At 36.6% G+C, this 22,341-nt stretch overlaps 1 protein-coding gene across 3 annotated transcripts in view; it reads left to right on the top strand.

Annotated features, from left to right (window-relative positions):
- Window positions 1-21,989, top strand: part of RGS7BP (regulator of G protein signaling 7 binding protein) — a 57,575-nt gene extending 35,586 nt beyond the window's left edge. Inside the window, exons 1-5 of one of the 3 annotated variants that reach the window (XM_072413809.1) lie at window positions 1,356-1,490; window positions 13,903-14,033; window positions 15,344-15,488; window positions 15,812-15,882; window positions 21,092-21,989. In XM_072413809.1, the coding sequence (XP_072269910.1) occupies window positions 13,970-14,033; window positions 15,344-15,488; window positions 15,812-15,882; window positions 21,092-21,183 (372 nt within the window). In that variant the 5' untranslated portion in view covers window positions 1,356-1,490; window positions 13,903-13,969 and the 3' untranslated portion in view covers window positions 21,184-21,989. Of the gene's footprint in view, window positions 1-1,355; window positions 1,491-13,902; window positions 14,034-15,343; window positions 15,489-15,811; window positions 15,883-21,091 lie in introns of those variants that run through there. The other 2 variants (XM_072413806.1, XM_072413808.1) reach the window with 2 other exon arrangements.
- The last annotated feature ends 352 nt before the right edge of the window (window positions 21,990-22,341 follow it).

Genomic DNA, 22,341 nt, shown 5'->3' with positions numbered 1-22,341 from the left:
GTCCTTAACTCGGGGACTACCTGTATGTTCCTTTTTCATGCAGAATTATGGTATGACTTACGAAAAGAGTATAGGCTGTTTACTTACTATGGTGAATGATCACCTTGCAATAGATGATTTACTGATTTTAGTAAATAGGTTGACAATTTACATTTCAAAGAATTCCCAATCACATGCAAGGAAATCTAAAAAAAAAGTCTATCTATCCCTCTCTATATATTTGTTCTTTCTTTTTAAATTCTTTCCATTCTTCTCTGCTGTACTCATTTTGCATTCTTCAACTTTATGCACCCAAACCAAAAAGTACCACAAGTGTGTGCCATGTTCTTCCCTATGCTACCGAACATATATCATCACCATTTCGTGGATTCCTCATGGGTTATCAGTATATAATGTGCACAAAGCAAATATTGGCTGCAAAAAGCAAGGTTTTAGGGACACCAAAAATCATGGGGGAGTGCAGGAATGGTAAGTTTTATAGGTGTTGGGTTGATCTTTTGTAGCAACCGTCACTTTGCCAATACTTCTTCCTAGATTCAAGCTAGCCTAGCATTCCCCCTAGGGGGCTCTTAACTTTTTGAGATATTTAGAGATAGAGAAAATAAGCATCCCCGAAAAAGTCAAACGGTGCTACCTATTGGTTCTGCCCAAAATTATATTTACTATAGTGAATGCATCCTTGCACAGTTAAAGCCCTCCATTTCATTTAAATATGCAGTCATCATTAAGGCTGATCATGTGGTTATTTAAAGTACCTGTTATAAATGGGATTTGACATTTTTGGAGATGGCATCTTCTGCTGACTAAGAATGGTTCTTTGGACTCCCCCTTAAGTAAGGCATTGAATCATCAAAGGTTGATTAATAAAACAGAACAAAGATAACCTAAGGTAAAAGTAGAGCTGTTACCAATTATGATTGACCTTATTGATCTGAGGGAAAACAAAATGAAAGAATCTGCTTGTTTTCTCTGGACATCAGCTTTCCAATTTTTTTCTAATCTGTTTTTTATCATTTGGAATGATATTTGCATTTTATACAACTGCAGGATGTACAAGGTCTTTTATGCAGTGTCTTCAGAGCTGAATCATTGCCGGACAAGGGTGGAGACTTTCCCCTGCAGTGGCCAAGATTTGCCAAGCTGCAGCCTGCAATTGGCATTGTTAGCATTCAAAAGACATAGTTTATTCAACTAATTAGAAGAAAAGCTCTTTGACTATGAAATATTGTTTCCGTTGCTTCCAAGTGTAGGAAAATAGTTGGCATTATGGGTCAATACACCCAGAAGCCTTACTTCATTTATAGATGGAACACATTGGAATGAGTGCCACCCTGGCTGCCGTACTGTTGATATTTCCAAGTTATACTTGCTGGATTTGTTCCAGCAAGCTACTCCCTTTATATTCTCCAGGACTGTGTATATCCTCTTTAAAATACAATATCTTCTTCGATACCTCCTTAGAGAAGACAGTATGTACCAACTTTCCCCAGGTAGGACTTTAAGTAAGTTAGATACAACTTTAGTGGTTACATAAAATAGGAGTATGGAAAATAGGGGTAGTAATTGATATTTTGCTGTAACCAGTAGCTGTTTGTTTGTTGTTGTTCTAATGGATGAATATTAGAGATGGCCAATAAAATAAGATTCAAATTTAATGCATATTTCATGCAAGTATAGCATTTGATTGGATAGTAAGTTCAGTTTGCATGACATTTGAATGTGGTTTGCAGAAAAAGGTAAATGGCATCTATAATTTGGAGTCTGATATTACCTTTTGCATCCAGACCTAAGAATTGAATCAATAGGACTGCAGGTTGTCAAAGAGCAGAGACTGGACAAATATTTTTGTGCACTAGCCAGATACTAGACCATATTTTCCTCAAAATTACATCATCATGCAGTATCGTCAAGCAGCAACCGCATTGGGATGAATATTTTAGTCTGTCTGTACAGACAACCACAACAGTCTGATGAGGGAAATACTCTGTCCTTGATATTGTGATGGACCTGGGGAAAGTCGTTCCTCCTTTCTTCTTCAATTTATGCAACTTGGCCAGTCTTGTTCTGTAACTAATTCCCACCTTGTCAGGCACTTCATAGAGCTGGAGCAGCCCCTTGCCCCTTTCACCTGGTGCAAATGCAAAGTCAATCATTATCTTCTTCTACTAATACCTAATGGATGACTAGCATATGGCCAACTTGTCACTGCCCATACCAGGAAAGCAAAGAGCAGAAAGCAGGTAGGAACGAATTATGGAAATCTAATATCAGTGTCTTCCTTACCTACATGCAGTCATGTGTAATGCTCAGGCCAGCAAAATATTTTCAGTTATCAGAGAACATGATGCCATAATACTATATGTGGATGAGCAATTTATAATACCTAGTGCATGGTTGTATTGAGGCAGCTTGATGAGAAAATTTGCTCCAGCTACTAATCAGCAGATATCCATTGCTCATAACTTGGCAAGACTGGGTTGTGTATGGATTAAAATAGAACTGTACCCATTGGTGGGTGGTTAGCTTCTGCCATGATAAGCAAGTATGCACAGCATAATTGTTCAGCATAATTGTTTTTTATGGCACAGACTTACTTGTTAGGTCCATGGTACTCATACCACTGCATTGTAGGAAGCAGCCTTCTTCACCACCAATTCCATGGCAGACTGAAGTTTTCTCTCTGATCTTCTGTGGCCATTTCATAGACATTGATGGAGTTACATTGTCCCAACAACATTGTCTGTTGACATATTTCTGCGATTAATCTCTTTCTACCTTGACAAATTTTCTGTCCAGTACACTGTAAAAAGTTTTAATCAGAAAATAGTTGAGTGGCTGATTATCTTTCTTTTTAATGTAACATCGGTGTAATTTAGTATCTTCAGGAAAATGCCCTACTGAAGGATATATTAACTTCTTGATTTACCCATTTTTTAAATTAAAACTATACCGGACCTGTTTCTATGCTAAAATGTAAGGAACAGCTTTAAAATATAATGTTCTTTAAGAAAAGTACGGCTGGCTAGCTCTGATCCTTAAGGATATGACATTGTTTGCTCCAACAATGCAATAGAACTGTTTGTTTCTTTGAAACTAATAGAACAGCGTTTCCCTGAGGAATGTGATTGACCTAGTTACTTTCATTTGAATAAACCCAACTCCCTATGGCCCTTCAGCATGTAATGCACCTGTATAGCTTCCTTGAATGTGTTGGACCACCCCTGTCAATTGGACACTGATGGGTCTTTTCATTACACTAAGAGTGTAATAGATACACTTCTTCAGTCCCAAGTGTTTAGACAAGCTCTTCCCATGAAAAAAGTACAATGATAAGTCTACCTAAGTACTGGTTTTTACAAACGTATGTATTGTGTGGTCTGTTTTATCCAATATGCTTGCAGTATTTGCTTAAATACAATTTCTATCATTTGCAAAAGCCTTCTCCTGTCAAGAATTAACGGAACATCTTACAAACAAGGGTGCATTTCTGCAGCCGCTGACAAAAAGTATCTTAAAAGAAACAGAACAAACCAAAAATATATTGCCTGGCCCTGGGCTCCACCACTCACTGCCAGAATAGGTGACTTCACTGTGCCGGCCAGCAAAGCCAAGAGCTTGAAATACGTAGAGAATGTACTCTTGCATGGAGTGTGTTGCCAATAGTCAATGCTTGGGCCCTGATGTAAAGCATTCAAAATACTACACAGTTTGTTACATAGTTTACAAGAGAACACAGCACCTACTACTGGTGTAACTGGAGTATAAACCAGGATTTGTTTTTTATACTTTTGCTGTCATTTTCAGGTCAAATATCTCGGATTACACTTGAAAATTTACAGTAAATCTAAACCCAATACAAAACTATGACCCTTCCGTCCTCAATGTCATTCTACTTTATATGGTCCTGATAGAATCTACAGGCAACTGTCAGTATTGTGCAGGAATGGTGTTGTTATTAGCAATTCAGTTTATAGCTGATGATGTTTTTACATCCACATCCGTTTATTAACTGACCCCCTAAATGTTATCCTGTTAGGGTTTCTCCTGTAACCACGTGAGATCCATATATGCAATTCAAGTCTTTACTTGTGGCCTCAAACAAATAACATTTTATAATTAAATACTTGAAATATTCCGATGCTCTGTTTGGACATGGAGAACCATATATAGAAAACATGTTAGTCTAAGGTGTTAAAATGTTGTGCTAACTTCATTTCACATTTAAATTTAACCAGGGATTTGCAATCTTTCATTAACACTTCCTGTGTGTACGTTATCAGCTCATTAGCTAGGTGAAGTTTTCTGTAAGATGTATCAGTGTGTTAAATAGACCTAAACAAGACCCCATATTTTGAGACTGCAACCCAGATGATTTGATTGCTGGATAAATCTATAACATTTTTTATTTTGTCTTAACTGTGTGCAAAATTCCCAATCCACCCCACATCCGTATTACTACATTCTATGGCACATATTCCTTATAGGACCATCTTCTAATGCTGTCCAATGCAGGCTGTCAGTGGTCACCATTTCTGTACATCCAATCTCAAGATTTACTAAATTTTTATATACAGTACGGCCATGGCTGGCAGGAAAAGAAACCTGATTTTTCTCTGCTGCTGTTCAATACCCTTCTAAGTCTTATCCTCCCACTGTCTGTGATCTGTCAACGAGTAGCAGCATGAGCTCATCTGAAGATCACAAATAGTAAAAGATAATATCCATAACAGTAAAAACGTTTCAATGTAAACATAACAACTCCAAAGTGCAATCTGCTCACTAAAATGTTATCCTGAATTTTTTCAGTTCTGCATATTGTGGCCCGAAAAGCCATTGTCTATGCAAATGCAAGCTCCTCTTTTGCTATGTAGCAGTTTTTAAACAGGCTCAGATATTCTTCATACATCTAATTCAATTATAACTTGCATTCAGATAATAAATCTAACCCAATAAAATTCTTCATACATCTAATTCAATTATAACCTGCATTCAGATAATAAAAATATCCCAATAAAATCTACCAGAATATACTCCCTTAATATTTTTTCATTGGAAACTTTAGGTGGCTTTTTAACATCTATTACCTGGCATGTTCCACTGTTGTCACTATCCAGAAACCATGCCACACTGCTACTGGAGTGAATGCGTATAAACAGAAAATGATCCCAAAAAGGCTACAGGAAATTAGAGACACAGAGAAAGAGAAGGTTAAAGTGAGTATTATATTTAAGGATTCTTCAAATTGTAAAGCAATATGCTGCAATGCAAGCATTTATGTGTGTGAATGTACTTTGCATGGCGTATTTAAATTAAATGTGCTGCATTGCATGCATATATGTGTGTGAATGTGCTGCGTAGCATATTAAAAAAATAAATTACTGTTAATGCACCCTAACAATTAAAAAATAGGTGTACTATTATGTTTTTATTGTAGGTCAATGCAACATACAGATGCAGATGCATTTTTTTGTAATTCACTATAAAGTAGATGTAGGTGTGTGTTGTGCTGCAGTTTGTTTTATCAAAAGAATGAAAATTTTTCTCCCTCCTGGGTATAATCTTGGATGGCCGCCCCCCTAAAGGAACTATGTTAGAAAACGCAGGGTTTTTTGCAGCAAAACAAATGTACATTGTAATATAAATTGGAACAATAGTTTTCAACACATGAATATATACAATCAGGTATGTTAACTGGGTTTGTCCCATTCACATCATGAGATTTCCAACCCTCCACCTAGACAAAGTAATCTTCATAATTTGAGAAAGGAATACGGTTCAAACCCGACGCGTTTTAACGATTGGCTTCTTCAGGGGATGGACAGAGAGCGTTAACAGAACTGTACATTGAAATACAAGAACATTTTTCAGAACATATTGAAATGCCATTAATGGCAATCACACAATTATCCAACAAAAGTTGTATGGTTAGTTCAACATACAGATAAGGTTCTAGGGGTAGAGGTTCTAAGATTGGGTTTTTTGGGTTATACATATTTCAGATACCCCTAATGTTGGGTTACTCGATTGCAACATCTTGCCATGATATCAAGTCTTTTTATACACTCTGGAAAAAATTCTAGAACATTATCTTATAGGGTCGGAAGTCCCATGATGTGAATGGAACAGACCCAATTAACATACCTGATTGTATATATTCATGTGTTGAAAAGCAATTATTGTTCCAATTTATATTATAATATACATTTGTTTTGCCGCAAAAAAAAACCCTTCTTTCTTCTATTCTTTTGATTTCTAACTGCAGTTTGTTTTGCATTCCATTGTGTTACAGGCAACACCCAAAGCGTGAGCAGCAATGAGATAGATAGAGCAAAGGTTTGCTTATACAGTATCCCTGGGATCCCTGTATTCAGTTTTTACCCCAGGTTCACCCCATTTTTACCCAAAATTCACACGTTTTTAATTTACATTTAGGGGAAACTAAATAATGAGTAAAAGGTGATTCACTTTTCTAATTTGATCTTTTCTAATTACTAATTCACTTTTCTAATTAATCTAGTTTTCTAATTGACTTCCATTGTGGAAAAGGTGTAAATTTTAGGTAGAAGTTGGGTAAATCCTGGGTGAAAAAAATTAGTAATAGACCCCCTTTACCCCATACAATTTGCCTGTCCTTTTGCAGCAAGCTCACCCCTCCCAGCTATGGGTTAGGTGACCCATTTTTTGCCTTTCCAGAACAGCCAAACAAAGTATTTGAAGATTTCGGAATTGTATTACTTCTAATGAAATGACTGCATAGTTCACGGGCAATAGAGCCAAACAATGATCAGCACAGTCACTTCACCCCATTACTCTGATAAGATAGATGAAGCTGAGGGATGACAGGGAGCCATTTACTCAGCAGTGTGTAAATCCTTTTCTGATTTTTGTTTTATGAAATATTTGTAGATATAAATATGAAAAGCTTAAAAGGGCAATCCGGGGCAATGAGTTCGAACAATCAGTGAGTTAAAGTTGTTTTCCAGTTAAAGAAGGCTAAAGTGGTCCTGGATAGATCTTACAAAAACCAAGAAGGTGGCTGCTAATATGTAGGAGCTGACAAGAAAAGCATTTGTCACTGCAATGGATTGGGCAGGTCCAGCCCAATAATAACTATAAAAATAAAATGTAGCCCCTATATTTAGCTCATGTTAATCTGTATATCTGGATCGCTGAAAGAAGAGGAAAGAGAGGATTCAAGGATAAAGCTAAAGGGGCGCCAGAATGAAAGACATTTTAGAACTTCTATTTCTGCCCTAATGGCCTTATACACAATATTTACATGGCCCATCCTCAACCTTGCCCTAGAGCCTTGCTTTATGGAGGCGCTAGTTTTTTTTAATACTGGAATCGATAATTGGTTATCATCTGTTGTTAAAAGTTGGCCCATGACATCATTTAGCATATCGCTAAATGACTGATTAATAACAAGAGCTATTGTAGTCCCTGGAGCATGGCACCAGCACTTGTCCCCCTCCTTCCCCACTCCATAGAATGGAACTCATTGTTCAGCAATAGTCAAGCAGTGCATCTGTACAGCAAACTTCTGTAAAAATGCCACCTTATACAATAACTAATGATTGAGTCATAATAGTAACAACAATTGATGTCTGTACACAGCTTTAGGATTGTGAGGATTTTTTCTGCTTAACAGGGCAGCATAGAAATGAAAGTCACCTCCATGTTTAGTTCCTGTTCAACTGTATATCTGGATAACTGAAAGGAGGAAGGGAAGAAGTCAAGGAGAAAGATGACCAGAAGGAAAGATATTGTAGACATGTATACACTGCTAATGCCCAACCTTTTCCCTGGGGGCCATATACAGATATATATATACCTTCCCAACCAGCCATATACACATCCTTCTCCAGCCAGTCCTTAGTCTTTATATACTTACCTAATTTTGGTGATGGCCAAGGAACTAGGCAACAGCAGGTCCACCCCAGCATCTATTTAGGGGGTGGTGTAGCATGATCAAGAATAGAAGATCCTAAATATTATTATCAAGAGAAGATAGTGTAATTGCACTACTGCATAAGGCCAATACTGCCTACATCATTGCAGTCTTCACTATGAAGTACTATGGGGGCTGGCTCTGCTTCCTTTTACATGGTAGTTACTGGCACCGGACTACAGATGCCAAGTATGCATGCAAAGACATCTGGACACCCAGAACGAGCAGAGTTTGTTCCCACTTAAGCTGAAATAAATTAGAGAATTCACTCTGGTTGTCTTAATCTGGTTTGTATAATACACTGCACCCATAGTCCAAGTTTTCATAATTAACAGGGATCATAGTCCTGACATCCATGCTGTATCAACAATCACAATCAGAAAGTTTCTAGTTCAGAAGAGGTAGAAAGTGGGTAAATCCCAGATCACATGGGTCCATTTATAAAATCATTGATTGGGTTTCTTTGAGATTCAGAAGTGGATCAACCAAATTTTGTTTGGTCTTCATTCCCATGTGAAATGATGAAACGTGTTGGTAAATATTGATCCCAAATACACAAGACGTGTCATGTGTACAAACAATCAAATAAATCCTTTTTGAAGGTCCCATGGTTCTGTGGTTTACTCCATTCCCACCCCCAATGCTCAGAAGAAAAGATTATTATTCACATCTTTGTGGACTGACGACTGATCAATTATTGATCCATAAATTCATCTGACCAGCCAGTTAAGTGTGCAAATGACAGATCCGCAGTTTAGTGTAAAAATACAGATGTCATTAACAAGAATGCAGACCAGAGAAGTCTGAGAAAATTCCATCTACCTAGAAAAGAGCCACCCACTGAAAGGATCCCCCACCGAAAGTGTGCTAAACTTTTCTGACATCTGAACTTCACACATCAGCTGTCAGATGTTATCAGAACTCTGTCATTCTTTGTAAAAATAATTCACCAAAAAAAGATTCAACAAAATCTCCAGGTACTAAAGTAATAAAAGCTGCAAATGTTAAAATAAAAAGTTTGACTGGTTCTCTTTCAACAAATAATTGACATGAATTTGGTTATACCAAGTAATGGTAATCAGAAAGAGAAAATTAGGAGCAGAACATTTGTTGGTATTTCAAGGAGACCACATCTATTAGAAAACTGAATATCCCATTACCAATATAAGAAGCAATCATTACCTCCAGTCCAGAACTGCCCCATGCAATATTTTCCACTAGTATATGTTGTATATGTCTATTGACAGCCAGCATTATTCAGCAAACGCTCTCTGAGCCCAGACAGTCATAGACATTCCCCTGGGGGTGCATCATCATAGCACCATGGTTGCCATGCAGAGATCCCCTAATACAATTCCTGCTTCTACTCCCCTACTTACAATGGAGTTTGGAACTTCTTTTAGACATCTCAGTGGTCATCCTTCATTCACTGTAATGTTAATTTTAATCTGATCACAAAAGGGTGGAAATTACTCTACATATGAGTACCACTCCGCCTCTGACTTGTGTGTGCATACTAATCCCTAACCTTTAATTTTCTACAGACTGTATATATATATTCCACACATTCCTGCCCAGAAACTCATCTGTTGTGCCCTACATATCATTGCTGCGCCCATTTCATGATATTTTCCCATGTAGGTAGAGCATTAGTTTGAACTATTTCCCAGTTGTGCGTTTTTCGCCTACAGACACAGCCGATACAGTTTGATTTAATACTTTCATCTTTATGTTTTTTTTTTCTATTCCTTTCTAATGCGTAACCAAATGAATGCCTGAATATTCATTAGCTCTTTGATCTCTTTTCAATGCAGAAAATAGTCTTTATGATGACTCATGAGACCCATTTAAGCCCCTAGTTAACAATAAAACATTGAGATTTATGCAAAGCTACATTTTAAGAAAATAATACATTAAAATAATATTGCTGACTCGCTGTAATTGAGATGACAGTGTCTTTTTTTGTCGTTTAGAAGAGCTTTGATTAAGTCAGAAGATGATAAGGAACGTACACAATCTGGGTTTTGCAAGGCTTATTGTATACAATGTGTCAGTTATAAAAAGCAAAGCTTATTTAGAAATGTCTAGAACGAGATATTACTCAGATACCCAAATGAGTCACTGGGTCAATCACATAAGTGTGCCAGTGACTAAAATAATGCTAATGAATTCACTCATTGGAAGGGATTAGAATTTAGAAAAAAAACAGCTTGGGTTCTAAGACTCTGCTTGATGCAACCCAGCATTGTACTGATTGCATTTACGTAGAACTTGAGACTGGCTTACCATTCCATCAGTGGCTTAGCAGCCACATAATCTTTAATGAAGTGGTACTGAGAAGAACTGGAAGACAGCAATGTTTCAGGTTTTGAAGATGAATTGCTTCATTGTTCCTGTAGCTATAGAGGGTAATGAGTGCTTACTAAAAAGGACATATAGTGAATGTTTGCTCTGGAAAGTGTGTTTTTACTTTAAATAGTGAATGTTTGTAAATGAAAAGAAGCTTTGCGCATGTGGAGTACCCAATCCTGTATGTATAGAAAATGAAAAAGAACAAAGGTTTTTTGCATGCATTGGGTGTGATGATTGAAGTGCACATGTCTCATTCTTATTCACCAGGCTAAGTAAAAGTTCTTGCTTTTCCTTTAGGAAATCATCCTGCTAAATGATGTAGTAAACTACTTTGGTAAACTACCCCAGCGTCTGCTGCTAGTTGCTAACTATTGTGGGGATCTTCAAAATTGACTTTGCACTTAAAGACTTCTTGTCACATCAGTGGTGGTTCCTTTCCTCTGGTCGCAAATGTCGAACAAAACTCTCCAGTGAACTTTATACCAAAGGTATTATTCTTATTCTTCTACGTGGCACTTGGGGTACCTGGTTGGGGACTGAAGTCACAAAGTACATCCCTGGAGGCAGGGAATGTGGGGAGCAGAGAGCCCAGGATGGGGATCGTAGAGAAGGAGAGTCTTACCCAGGAAGTGCTCCCAAAAAGATGACTTGACCCCTGAATAGTTATCTTCATAAATTTAGATTAGTTATCAGCCACAGAGACCACAGATAGACATGGTAGCACTCCGGCCTTTGTAGCGCTGGGTCCCAGGTTTTAATCCCGGTCAGGACACTATCTGCATGGAGTTTGCAGGTTTCTCCCATGTTTGTGTGGGTATCCTCTGGGTACTCCCGTTTCCTCCCACATTCCAAAAACATGCACGTAAGTTAATTGGCTTTCCCCCAAGATTGACCTTAGACTGTTAAAGACATAGGACTGAGGTAGGGACACTGACATGACTATGGACTTTGTAAAGCACTGTGTAATATGTTGGCGCTATATAAATACTGTGTAATAATAATAGACCTAACAGATGGCAGAACCATTGTAAAAAGCTGGGTTGGCAACAGATGTCTGATGCAATAAATGGACTTTTCTTTTTATTGCAAGGTTACCTTTAATGGTATGAAAAGTCTTTTTTGGGGGAATGTTGAAGAATTCTGTTCCCAGTTATAAACTGGTCAATGACTTTAAGTCTATTTTATAAGACCCGCTGCATGCTATGGTGCAAACATTTTCTTCCTTCCACATTAAGAACAGTGTTTAACATCAACATGAAGTGTAAAGTCTTCTGTAGCCACCCTAGTCACCAGTTCTAAACACAAACCCATATGGAAAGTCTTGGAGTGTGAGAAGTAGAATTCCAGCTCCTTCATTCTCCAAAAATATTCAACTTTTATTTTAATGAAGAATGGTTGCAGATTTCTAGCTACATGGTACGTGTTCTACTACACCCTGAGAATTCTGGTTGTCCTGGAGTCATAGCGGTCCTACTTATTATGTCCAAATTCATTTAGTAGATGTAGGTAGATAGATAGATTTGGGATAGATAGATAGATAATAGATAGATAGATAGATAGATAGATAGATAGATAGATAGATAGATAGATAGATAGATAGATAGATTTGGGATAGATAGATAGATAGATAGATAGATAGATAGATAGATAGATAGATATGGGATGGATAGATAGATAGATAGATAGATATGGGATGGATAGATAGATAGATGGATAGATAGATAGATAGATAGATAGATAGATAGATAGATAGATAGATAGATATGGTATTGATAGATAGATATTAGATTGATATATAGATATATGTTGATATATGTTTGCTAGGACAGAAGTATAACATATGTTGATAACAATGTAAAATCTGATATATGAACATCAATATGTCATTTTTTTGTCATATCTTATTTTATTATTTAATTGTCTTAAATTAGGCTGCCATAAAGTAGTAGGAATAAAGACATTTGGTGGAAATGGTTAGGATTATACCCAGCCTTCCCATTTACCCTTAAGAGTTCTCCAAATTTCCACTCCTCTCACTCAGGATTTTGCTTAATGTACAATTCTCAGCTACAAATTGTTCATACCAATTCTCTATCTAAAACTAAAAATACCAATACAATTCTCATTACAGTATATATTATTATATCTACATGAACACTGCACAGTACCAATGGAACTATCAGTATATATTCTTATATCTATGTAAACTTTACACAGTGCCTCTTTTCATGTTCTGTGTGCTGGATATAACTCCCAGCATATATTTTTATATCTACATAGACAATGCACATTTGCACTGTACTTGTTCTGTAAGCTGGATGGTTTTCTCACTATATAAAATCATATCTACATAGACAGTGCCACTACTGCAGTATAGAAGGTAAGTATTTTAACTTTTTTTCACCCATAGACTTATATTTATGTATTGTGACGCCTTTGCAATGCAGAGCTCTTAGGCAATGAGTAGAACTTGCCGGTAGTTTAAGGGCATCTTTAATTTTAAATTTGTAATTTGTTGACATAATGACTGCTTGAGTGAATTGGCAAAAGTAAGCAATATAGATTGGGCTGTGAAATTCATATTTATCATCTACCATCTACCATATTTATCATCTACAAAGGTTTCTAAGGTTCAAATGCCACTATTAGCAGGTACCTGTAAATTAAGGAGTATGAATAGTATATTTGCTAAATAAAGGCTGTAATTTAATTTTGTAACTAGCACCAATAAATAAAATGCTAGCTTAAATTTTCAGTATTGGGGAAAAAAAAATAATTCTCCAAACATTCTGTATGTCTGCACCATGTTCACCAAACCTGCATTGCCATCCAGTGGTAGAAATTGGGTATTGCATGGTGTAGATTAACTTTCTTTTCTGTAACTTTCTATTTTTTTATCAATAATGATTCCAAGTGATTTAACTCATAATAAGGGATTCAGTCAAAAGTAAAGTAGTTTTATTATATATTACTGAATTTTAGTGGTTATTAGGTAACATCCACTAAACTGAACTGGACCTCAGCTTCAAACTGATTTAATGTTATCTTTTAGCTTTTATTGTGCTGACATATTACATTCTAATGTCTCTACCTGATTATTTTGATGTTATTGCTATTATGATTATTTTATTGGGCCTGATTCGATTAGGCTCTCCAAAACTAGAGAAGATAGATCAGTTTGGAAAAACCTGGGTGATCCAGCAAACCTGGATCAGGTCCAGGACTGAAAACATTTGCCACATAATAGCAAATGATTTTTAAGAAATCCATTCCAGCTATGTTGCACCACTAAGGTTCTTCCAAGATTCACTATCCTCTCCAGTCTCAGAGACCTTTAAAAAAAATCAGGCCTTGCACTTTAACAGGTAGGTAGTTTGTATATATATATATATATATATATATATATATACACACATACATACATACATACATACATTCATGATAGGTTGGGAGCCTGCAGCAGACTTTTGTGGCTTACCGTGGGTCTCTAATGGCCTTTAGCTGAAAAGGGTTTTGCTGCATATAACCTGTGACATTGTACCATTTTACCATGTGTATTTAAGGGTGTAACATTTTCTAATGTGTCATGCTTTTTTTAGAGCAGAAGATGGGGAGATCCACCCAGAGATTTGCAGACTTTATATCCAGCTGCAATGCTGCCTAGAAATGTATACCACCGAAATGCTGAAATCTATGTGTCTTCTGAGCTCCCTCCAGTACCAGCGGAAAGGTAACCAATAAAAGCTTCCCAATCAGATGAATCTAGAAATAAGTCTACCACCATATATTTAGTGGTAAATGTAATGCAGTCAAAGAGGGGTTAATATATAGCTCTATATTGGACCACTCCAGGGTGAATTACACTTCCTGCCACATCATAACCCTCTCCTGGGTCTTGGAGCTTTGGGATTTGTACACAAATAAGACCTTTAAAAACAACTAACATGGAAAACATGAGTATATTCTCTTTTTTTTTTTTTAAATGATGTTGTGAGAGAGACTCTTTATGTATGAAAGAAGGATACCCTCCAGGAATCTGTAATGGTTCTTCTCACAACACTTCAAAAAGTAAAAGTGAATTAAAACAAAATAGTTTTATTATAAAATAAATAAATAAAATACATAACAAAAAGTCAACCATTCATATAATTTTCTTCCAGAAATATTGATTGCAGCACTTAACTAAGCAAAGATAAATACAGGTAGTCCCCGGGTTACATACGAGATAGGGACTGTAGATTTGTTCTTAAGTTGAATTTGTATGTAGGTCGGAACAGGTACATTATTTTTACAAATGCAATTAGGACAGATGTTTGTCTCAACATATTTTTAGTCAGTGTGGTGTCAGTAACTGTTTAATCTTCACTGTGAGTTATTCACAAACAAAGCAAAAAGCAAAAAAAAAAAACAAGCAAGCTGTGCTTTGATATGCAAAAAGAAACAACTGCAGAGTTTGTCTTGGTCATTAAGGAGTTACAAGAGGCTGCAGAGGAGATCAACTGCCTAAGATCACCCACAACCTCAGCTGTGTTTAGCAAAAGATTTCTTCTGCAAGTCATGCAAACCGCCCCCCTTCAAGCCTCTGTCCTGCACACGAGCGAGCATGGAAGCCCTGTTCATATCTAGGAGTTGTCCCTATGTTGGATGTCCTTAACTCAGGGACTACCTGTACTACATTTATTAAGGATTTGCAAGGCAAGCATTTATTAGATCATTCATTCCCATTAATGAACAGTCAGTCAGTGGTTTTCTGCAGGTACTTTACACATTGTTGCCTGCCCAAAAAGACATTATGCTGTGTGTATGGGTGGTTTTAGGTGTTTTGTGCATTTGTCAGCAGGGATCCAATATAGAAGCACACTGGAAGGTCAAGGAGTCACCATTGTGAATCAGTATGATTCCAGGTGTAGGCAGTGACTAATGTACATAAATATATTGGAATATTGCGGAGTAAAGTTGTAATGTAAATGTTTTTTTTCCTTGGCCAATAAATTCCTATTATTTATTTATGTTTCTATCTCTTGTGTTCTTATCTGAAAGGAAGAGAACAGTGTGTCGGTCCAAAGATAATAGACTACAAAATGGATGAGAGTTCTGAAGTTCCAATCTTAGAAGACACATCATCATCCCCAGTAGATGTCCAGCAGTGTTGGCAGGTCTCCGCAGACATTGACAACACGGAGAGGTACGATGACTGTTTGGTCACCAAGTATTTGTGTAATTCATATGAAAGAGTAAGGAAAAGGGGAAAAAGGAGACAATGGAGCAAGAGACAAGGACAGGTGTTCTTGATTATTTATAAGTGAGCATTTACATTACAACCAGTCCACATGTTCCTCTCCCAGTTTAGACCTTGAGTATAGACATATACTTGTAAAAGTATAGTAGAGAGGGAAGGCTTGCAAGCCCTGAATTTTAAATCTTTAAATTCCATATAGGCTCAATAAAAATGGGTTCTTCAGTTGGATAAATTCCATAATAATGGAGATGTTTTCCATTGTTTTTCAGAGACATGAGGGAAATGAAAAACCTCTTAAGCAAACTCAGGGAGACCATGCCTTTGCCATTAAAAAACCAAGGTAAGATTATATTGTCCTAATCTTCTTGAGTTTGATTTTTTTTTTTTTTTTAGTTTTGGATAGAGTTAGGAAGGGATTGAACCTCTATCAGATTCTTCCCACTGTTAGTGTACCTTTTAAGATGATTGCTAGGACAGAAGTATAACAGAACCCTACAGAGAAACAGATTAAAGTGCATATGTGCCAAGACTAGGGGTAACTAATGATATATATATAAATATATATATATATATATATATATATATATATATATATATACTGAGATGCTATTAAAAGTGCTTTACAAACTGTAAGTCCCTCGATAAAATCCTTGACCTCTCTAGGTGGTACAAGTACAATACACAATACTAGGTACTTGTATTGTGAAGTAATTCATTCTCAAAGATCACAACAAAGACTTCAACGTCCATTTTGGTTGTTTAAACAGTTTAGAAACACCTGCTGTGTGTTTAGTTGTCTATTGGTAGATTTCTGCTCCTCTGTTGTGAATTGTAAATGTGAATTTCTCTTGAATTTTTATATCTACAACCAAAAAGCCACATACCTTCCATCATACACTTTTCTGGACAACATAAAAATTTTATATGTATATCAAATCAAAGGTTTTCAACACATGATCACATGGGATTAGGTATGATTAGTTATGATCATTTACATAAAATTAAAGAGCTTACATTTTTACTCTAATTCTATTCAAAATATATGGTAAAAAAAAATTTACCTATGGAGAATTAAATCTTACAGATAAATGCCTGGGATCAAATAACAAAATTAACGTCAGTATAAATGCCCAGTCTATATTAAGTACATGTAAAGCTGGGGGGGAATTTAAGTTCTGAAATATATGGCTAATTCACCTTTTGCTACATAACGCAATCAACATTTAGTTGAATGGACAGTCCTTTTAATTTTTCCTTACCTATATAAAAATGACAGAAAGTTACTTGCAGAATTTTTTGGAAGAATCCCCACACGTAAACTCCATTGATGAATTATAAGAAAGACTTTGATGAGTCACTACGCATTTATATAATTTCAGAATGGACAGATCTATCTCTACCCATTGTACCTGATGAGTCATCTGCTTGCCTATCGCCATTGATTGTCGGCCCTAAACCCACGGTTAGCAAAGAATATATAATGGGCATAGAAAGGCAGAGTCTTTGGGCATGATTTATTAAAGCTCCCCAAAGCTGAAGAGGACAAACTTTCATCAGTGAAGCTGGGTGATCCAGAAACCTGGAATGAATCTGGTCCAGGATTAAAAACATTTGCTAACAAATGACTTTTAGGAAATCTATTCCAGGTTTGCTGGATCTCCCAGCGTCAATGATGAAAGTGTATCCTCTCCAGCCTTGGGGAGCTTTAATAAATCAGGCCCTTTGACTGCAATACGCTAGGTTTATGTTTAAAGACTGCAAAAAACATTAAAGATAATGTTCAGACTGAACAAAAGGTTGTCAATACAGTGAGGCTCCCCTTGCATTGGGGGGATGCTGAGGGCTCGCCACATTTTGGAAGTGGGGATGAGTGCCGGCTGCCAAGGGAGTGAGAAATAAGGTGAAATAAATGTATTTCACTTCATTTATCATCCTCTATACAAAATTAGCATTTACAAGGGGGTGCTGAGAAGTTCCTGGCTTTGCCCATAAAGAAGAGAGCCAGAGGTATGAAATAACACGTTTATTGAACATCTTCCCCCCTGAGACTGATGCACTTGGTACAGCGTAGTTGCAGCTTTTCTAGACTGTTCAAATAAAAGTCCTTTGGTTGGGCCGCAAACCAAAACCATGTCCTCAAAACGTTGCCACTTCAGGTGTTTCTTCAAATTCGGAAACAGATAATAGTCTGAAGGGGCCAGGTCAGGTGAGTAGGGGGGATGGTGGACCAGTTGGAAACCCAGGGTGTTCAATTTGGCAGCCACATCATTGGATGTGTGCACAGGTGCATTTTCCTGCAAAAAAAGGATCCCTTTGGTCAACTTTCCACAGCGTTTCGTGTTATTTGCCTCCTTCAGTGGGTCCAGGAGGTTAGCATAATTCTGTCGTAACAGTAAATACCCCTCGTAACCCTTGTAATGCAGAGTAGTGGCACTGCAAAAATAACTTCTTCTCTTGCTCCAAGGTCAGTTTTAAAGCCAGTAAATTATTTTTTATTCCATTCAGAGGAATAAAAGATTGTGATGTAAATCACCAACATCTACAAAAAACTTAAATTTGTGTTGGGTGCACTGAATGTTTACCCAAGTGATTTTACAATGTATTGACAATTATCTGGTCACACATTTCAGCCTTCAATAGTTGTGTTTCTACACAACACCACCAACACAATGCACAATTCTTTCTGCAGTAGGTGTGCAGCATGGCAGCTCTGTGGTCAGCACTCTTCATTCTGGAGTCTTGGATTCAAATACCACATTAGAACCAAATAGCATGAAATAAAAATGTGACTTTGACAGGTTTTCTGTGTGTATTCCAGTATTCTCTAAATGTGCAAAAATAAAAAAAATGCTGCTTGGCCTCCACCAGATCTGCCCTGGTATGCATAGCTGGGATACAGACTATACTAAAGTTTTGAGGCAGGTATAGCTCTATGTACTCTGTAAGAACTGCAATGTTTTTAAGTACAATTTTAATGAATAAAACAAATGATGTCAATTAATCACCCTTGGTTCCTAACTCTTTAACTAAAAAAACATGCAACATCTTTTGATCAATGAGAGTTCAATGATAATTAATTATACCAAACTGTGGGCTAAGTGAATTACTCCTAAATTGGAATTCATTATACTCTGCTTGTACAACACATGGAGCAAGTAATAACCTGAACTGTGGTTTTGCTAATAACTTGTGCAATAAAAAAAATCAATAGGGGCCATTAAGTGTTCGGCCGCTATAAAAGGACAGCAGGGACAGCTGTCCTCATTCACCATCTTCAAGGGAATTTTTGTACCAATGGATGAAAGTAATTTTTTTCTGGGTGGTTTAATTTGCTTGCATCCAGCTTCAGAAGAGGCACAGTTTCCCAGTATGCCCTGTCACCCATAATCCCTTATCCTTTTATACAAGTCAGTTTGGGTAAGAGAATGGAGATATAAATAGAAAAGAACTCAATGCAACATATTAGTCTTTGATTACAGGGGAGATGCTTTATTATGTCTTTGTGATAGCAGCAATTTTATTTCAGACAGTTTGAAAGGGAATATATGTTTTGTGTAAGTTTTCTTTTTATGCACACATTAAAATTACATGTAGACGCATTTTTTTAGGGGATGGATCCAAATATCATTTTTCTGCTAGAACCATTTACCTTTATATATATATTTTATTAAAAATGTTAAACAAAATGACATACCACCCTAACCCATAAAATAACAGGCTGCAGCATAATTCATATGACTTGTTATTTATATACAAGACATCAAGCCCTGGTTACAATGTATTTTTCTTTTATATTCCAATCAATCAGAATACTAGAATGCCACAAAGTTCCTCTCTTTGCTGCCCTGTAGTTGACCCTGCAGTGTATGCATGTTGTTTCCCAAACTTTAAATCTGAACCAAGAACTAGCAAATAAAAAAAACTATTGGGGCTAATTTTTACCTATTGTATTATAAACTGTTTTTTTTTTTTTTTTTGCACATGCATGTACAATTCTGTTTTTATTTTTACACTGTCTTGAATGAATGGGTAACTAAAGCACATAAATAATTTAGCATATGAACTGAATATACATACAGGTGTACAGATTTTTTTCTGAAATGTCAAATCTTGCTTAGTGATTGGCTAACTGCTGCTATTAATATTATTAGACAGTATATATATAGCACCAACATATTACACAGTGTTGTACATTAAATAGGGATTGCAAATGACAGACAGAAACAAACAGTGACATGGGAGGAGAGGATCCTTCCCTGAAGAGCTTACAATCTAGGAGGTGGGGGAAGTATCACACAATAGGAGGGGGGAAATGGATTGGTGGGTAAGTATTGGGGGTTTAAGAAACAGAAGAAGGCAGGTAGGCAAGTTTTAAAAAAAGAGTTTACAATCTAAAAGGAGGAAGAAGTAGCAAAAAATGGAGAGGGGTGCAGTAGTTTTTTTTTTCCTTATTACAAAACTGGGACGGGCATAGTTTCCAACAATTAGGATTGGCACCTTGAAGGATCTGAGACGGAAAAAGCTGCACAGGGCATGCAAGTCTATGCCAAAAGTCTGGGAAAGCCTGATGAGCCTGGCAAGCCCCAAATCCTAGGATTGCCCTGCATGATTTGGAACATTTGGCAACTATGGAACCACCAATGTGACTATTAGGAAGACTAAGGGCTTGGAAAGTAGGAAGTGGATACAGGAAGTACAGAGAAAATAATGCATAAAATATTGTCTTCTGGCAGCAGCGAATCAAGCTTGGAACCAGCCGAATAATTTCTTTTTCATTATTTATTTACTATTCAAACATTCTTTATTTTAAGGATTTTTATTTAGGGGAAGAGCAGCAGGGAAAAATGTATCACAGAGGAGTAGGCAAATAAACCAGCAGCAGTACATTACAAAGCCCAGGGAAGGCGGGGTAGAGACAATGAGGAATAACCAGGGAAATTTACAACAGTATACATGTGCAAACAAAATAGGGACTGCAGATAATGATGTAAAGAATAACAATGTAGATAAAAAAACAAAAAAACAGGTACAGTTTACAGGTAATGGCTGCATGCCGCTGAGGTTAGTAGGGTATTAATCCAGGCCATGGAGAGCAGGTGATGAGGTGCAGAAAGAGCGAAGGAGACAATTGATTTATACGGGTGTCTTGCTTCGTAGGTTGACATTGCGTAAATCTAGATATACCGTGAAAGGACTACACAGTGGGCTTATTTGATCAAGACAGGCCCAGGTAGTGACTATACTCCACAAAAGTGGTAAATTGAAACCAGTAGTATCAAGTATTGAAGAATTTCTTGATCCTCGCATGGAGGAGGTCAAGTCCTCCGTACTGTGAAATTCATTGACTCTCGGCAGCCCAGCCTATGAGTTTTCATACAAATGGCAGCAGGTGGAATGGGGTGATACTTGCTATAAACCTTCCAGTGCATAAAACTGACCAGAATATATTTTTATTAGGGGCATAAACCCTTTTTTTCTTTTGTAATTCGCTCCTAAATCATCTAATCTGTTTACTGTGATTAATAATACATATATTTGTTTTATTGCAGACGACAGTAGCCTCCTCAACTTAACACCGTATCCACTTGTCAGAAGAAGAAAGAGAAGATTCTTTGGATTATGTTGCCTCATCTCCAGTTAAAAAATAATAAAGAAAAGCCATTCTTTCCACAAATACATTATAATTTGACTTTTGCTGTCATATCTCGTATTGAGGTTGGGTGATCCATTATGTATTCAGTGTTGCCTAAACTGCCTTTTTCAGAACTTCTGCTATAGTCCTGGAGACAAATGACATTCACATTGACCTGTGTCCTGGTCCAAAAACTGTCAGTGGTTGGTTGGAACATTTCCGAACAGACTTTATGAACACTAAAAGTTCTCAAGCATAAAATATGCAAACTGTTTTGATGTCCTCGTATTGTGCTTTAGGGAAACCATTCCATCAGCATCCCATCGAAGGTTCAGTATAGAGACAGTGAAAGCAATTATTATCAATGTTATCAAAGGCCAATTAACTGTACTTTGATTTGTATTTTTTTTGTCTTAATCATGATTAGTCTTCCACAACGCACCAGGATTTTTTTGTCCAAGACCTCAGCCAAGTTTCTAACCTGTTAACTCGAGGATGAAAACTAGTTATCTGGCTTGTAAATATTACTGTAAGCTTGATGATGATCATCAGTATTTTCCTCCCATTCGAATAGTGTGATTTTCACAATTTTGAAAATGTTACACATATATATGAAGGTCTTGTATTCAATCCCCTCCTTTCTTCCTCCAATATATCCTCATATCCTAGTAAGACAACTTATCATATATTGTTACTATAGAACGTTGAAGCATGGTGTCTGCACATAGTGTTATAACTGATAGGGCATGCCAAACTTAGCTCTGATTGTAAAATACTCTACATTTTACATTGTTAATAAAATTTTTTTAGTTAAACTGTGTGCGTATTGGTTTGCAATAACATTCATTTTAAGGTTTTTTGCTTCTAAAAGCACAAGAGGAAAATGTATTTTGACAATAAAGCAAGTTTGCACAAATAATTGCAGAATAGACAACCAATGAAGGTCATTTGTTTTTGGATTAATAATAATAATAGTTCATCAATAAAAATATAGTATAGTAGAGCACTTTTAGAAGAAAGGTTATTTGTTATCATTTTAATTTCCAAGAAATGGAGGATTATTACTCAGTTTAAAATGATTCCTAAAATGAAAATAATGATAATTTATAATCCAATAGCAAAATTCACATTTATCACTGCTTGTGTATAGTTCAAATACATAATATG

This window comes from Pyxicephalus adspersus, chromosome 6 (assembly GCF_032062135.1).
Source record: "Pyxicephalus adspersus chromosome 6, UCB_Pads_2.0, whole genome shotgun sequence".
In the NCBI taxonomy this organism is placed as follows: Eukaryota; Metazoa; Chordata; class Amphibia; order Anura; family Pyxicephalidae; genus Pyxicephalus; species Pyxicephalus adspersus.
Note: the sequence above shows the minus strand (reverse complement) of the source record. Positions and strands in the feature narration are given on the sequence as shown.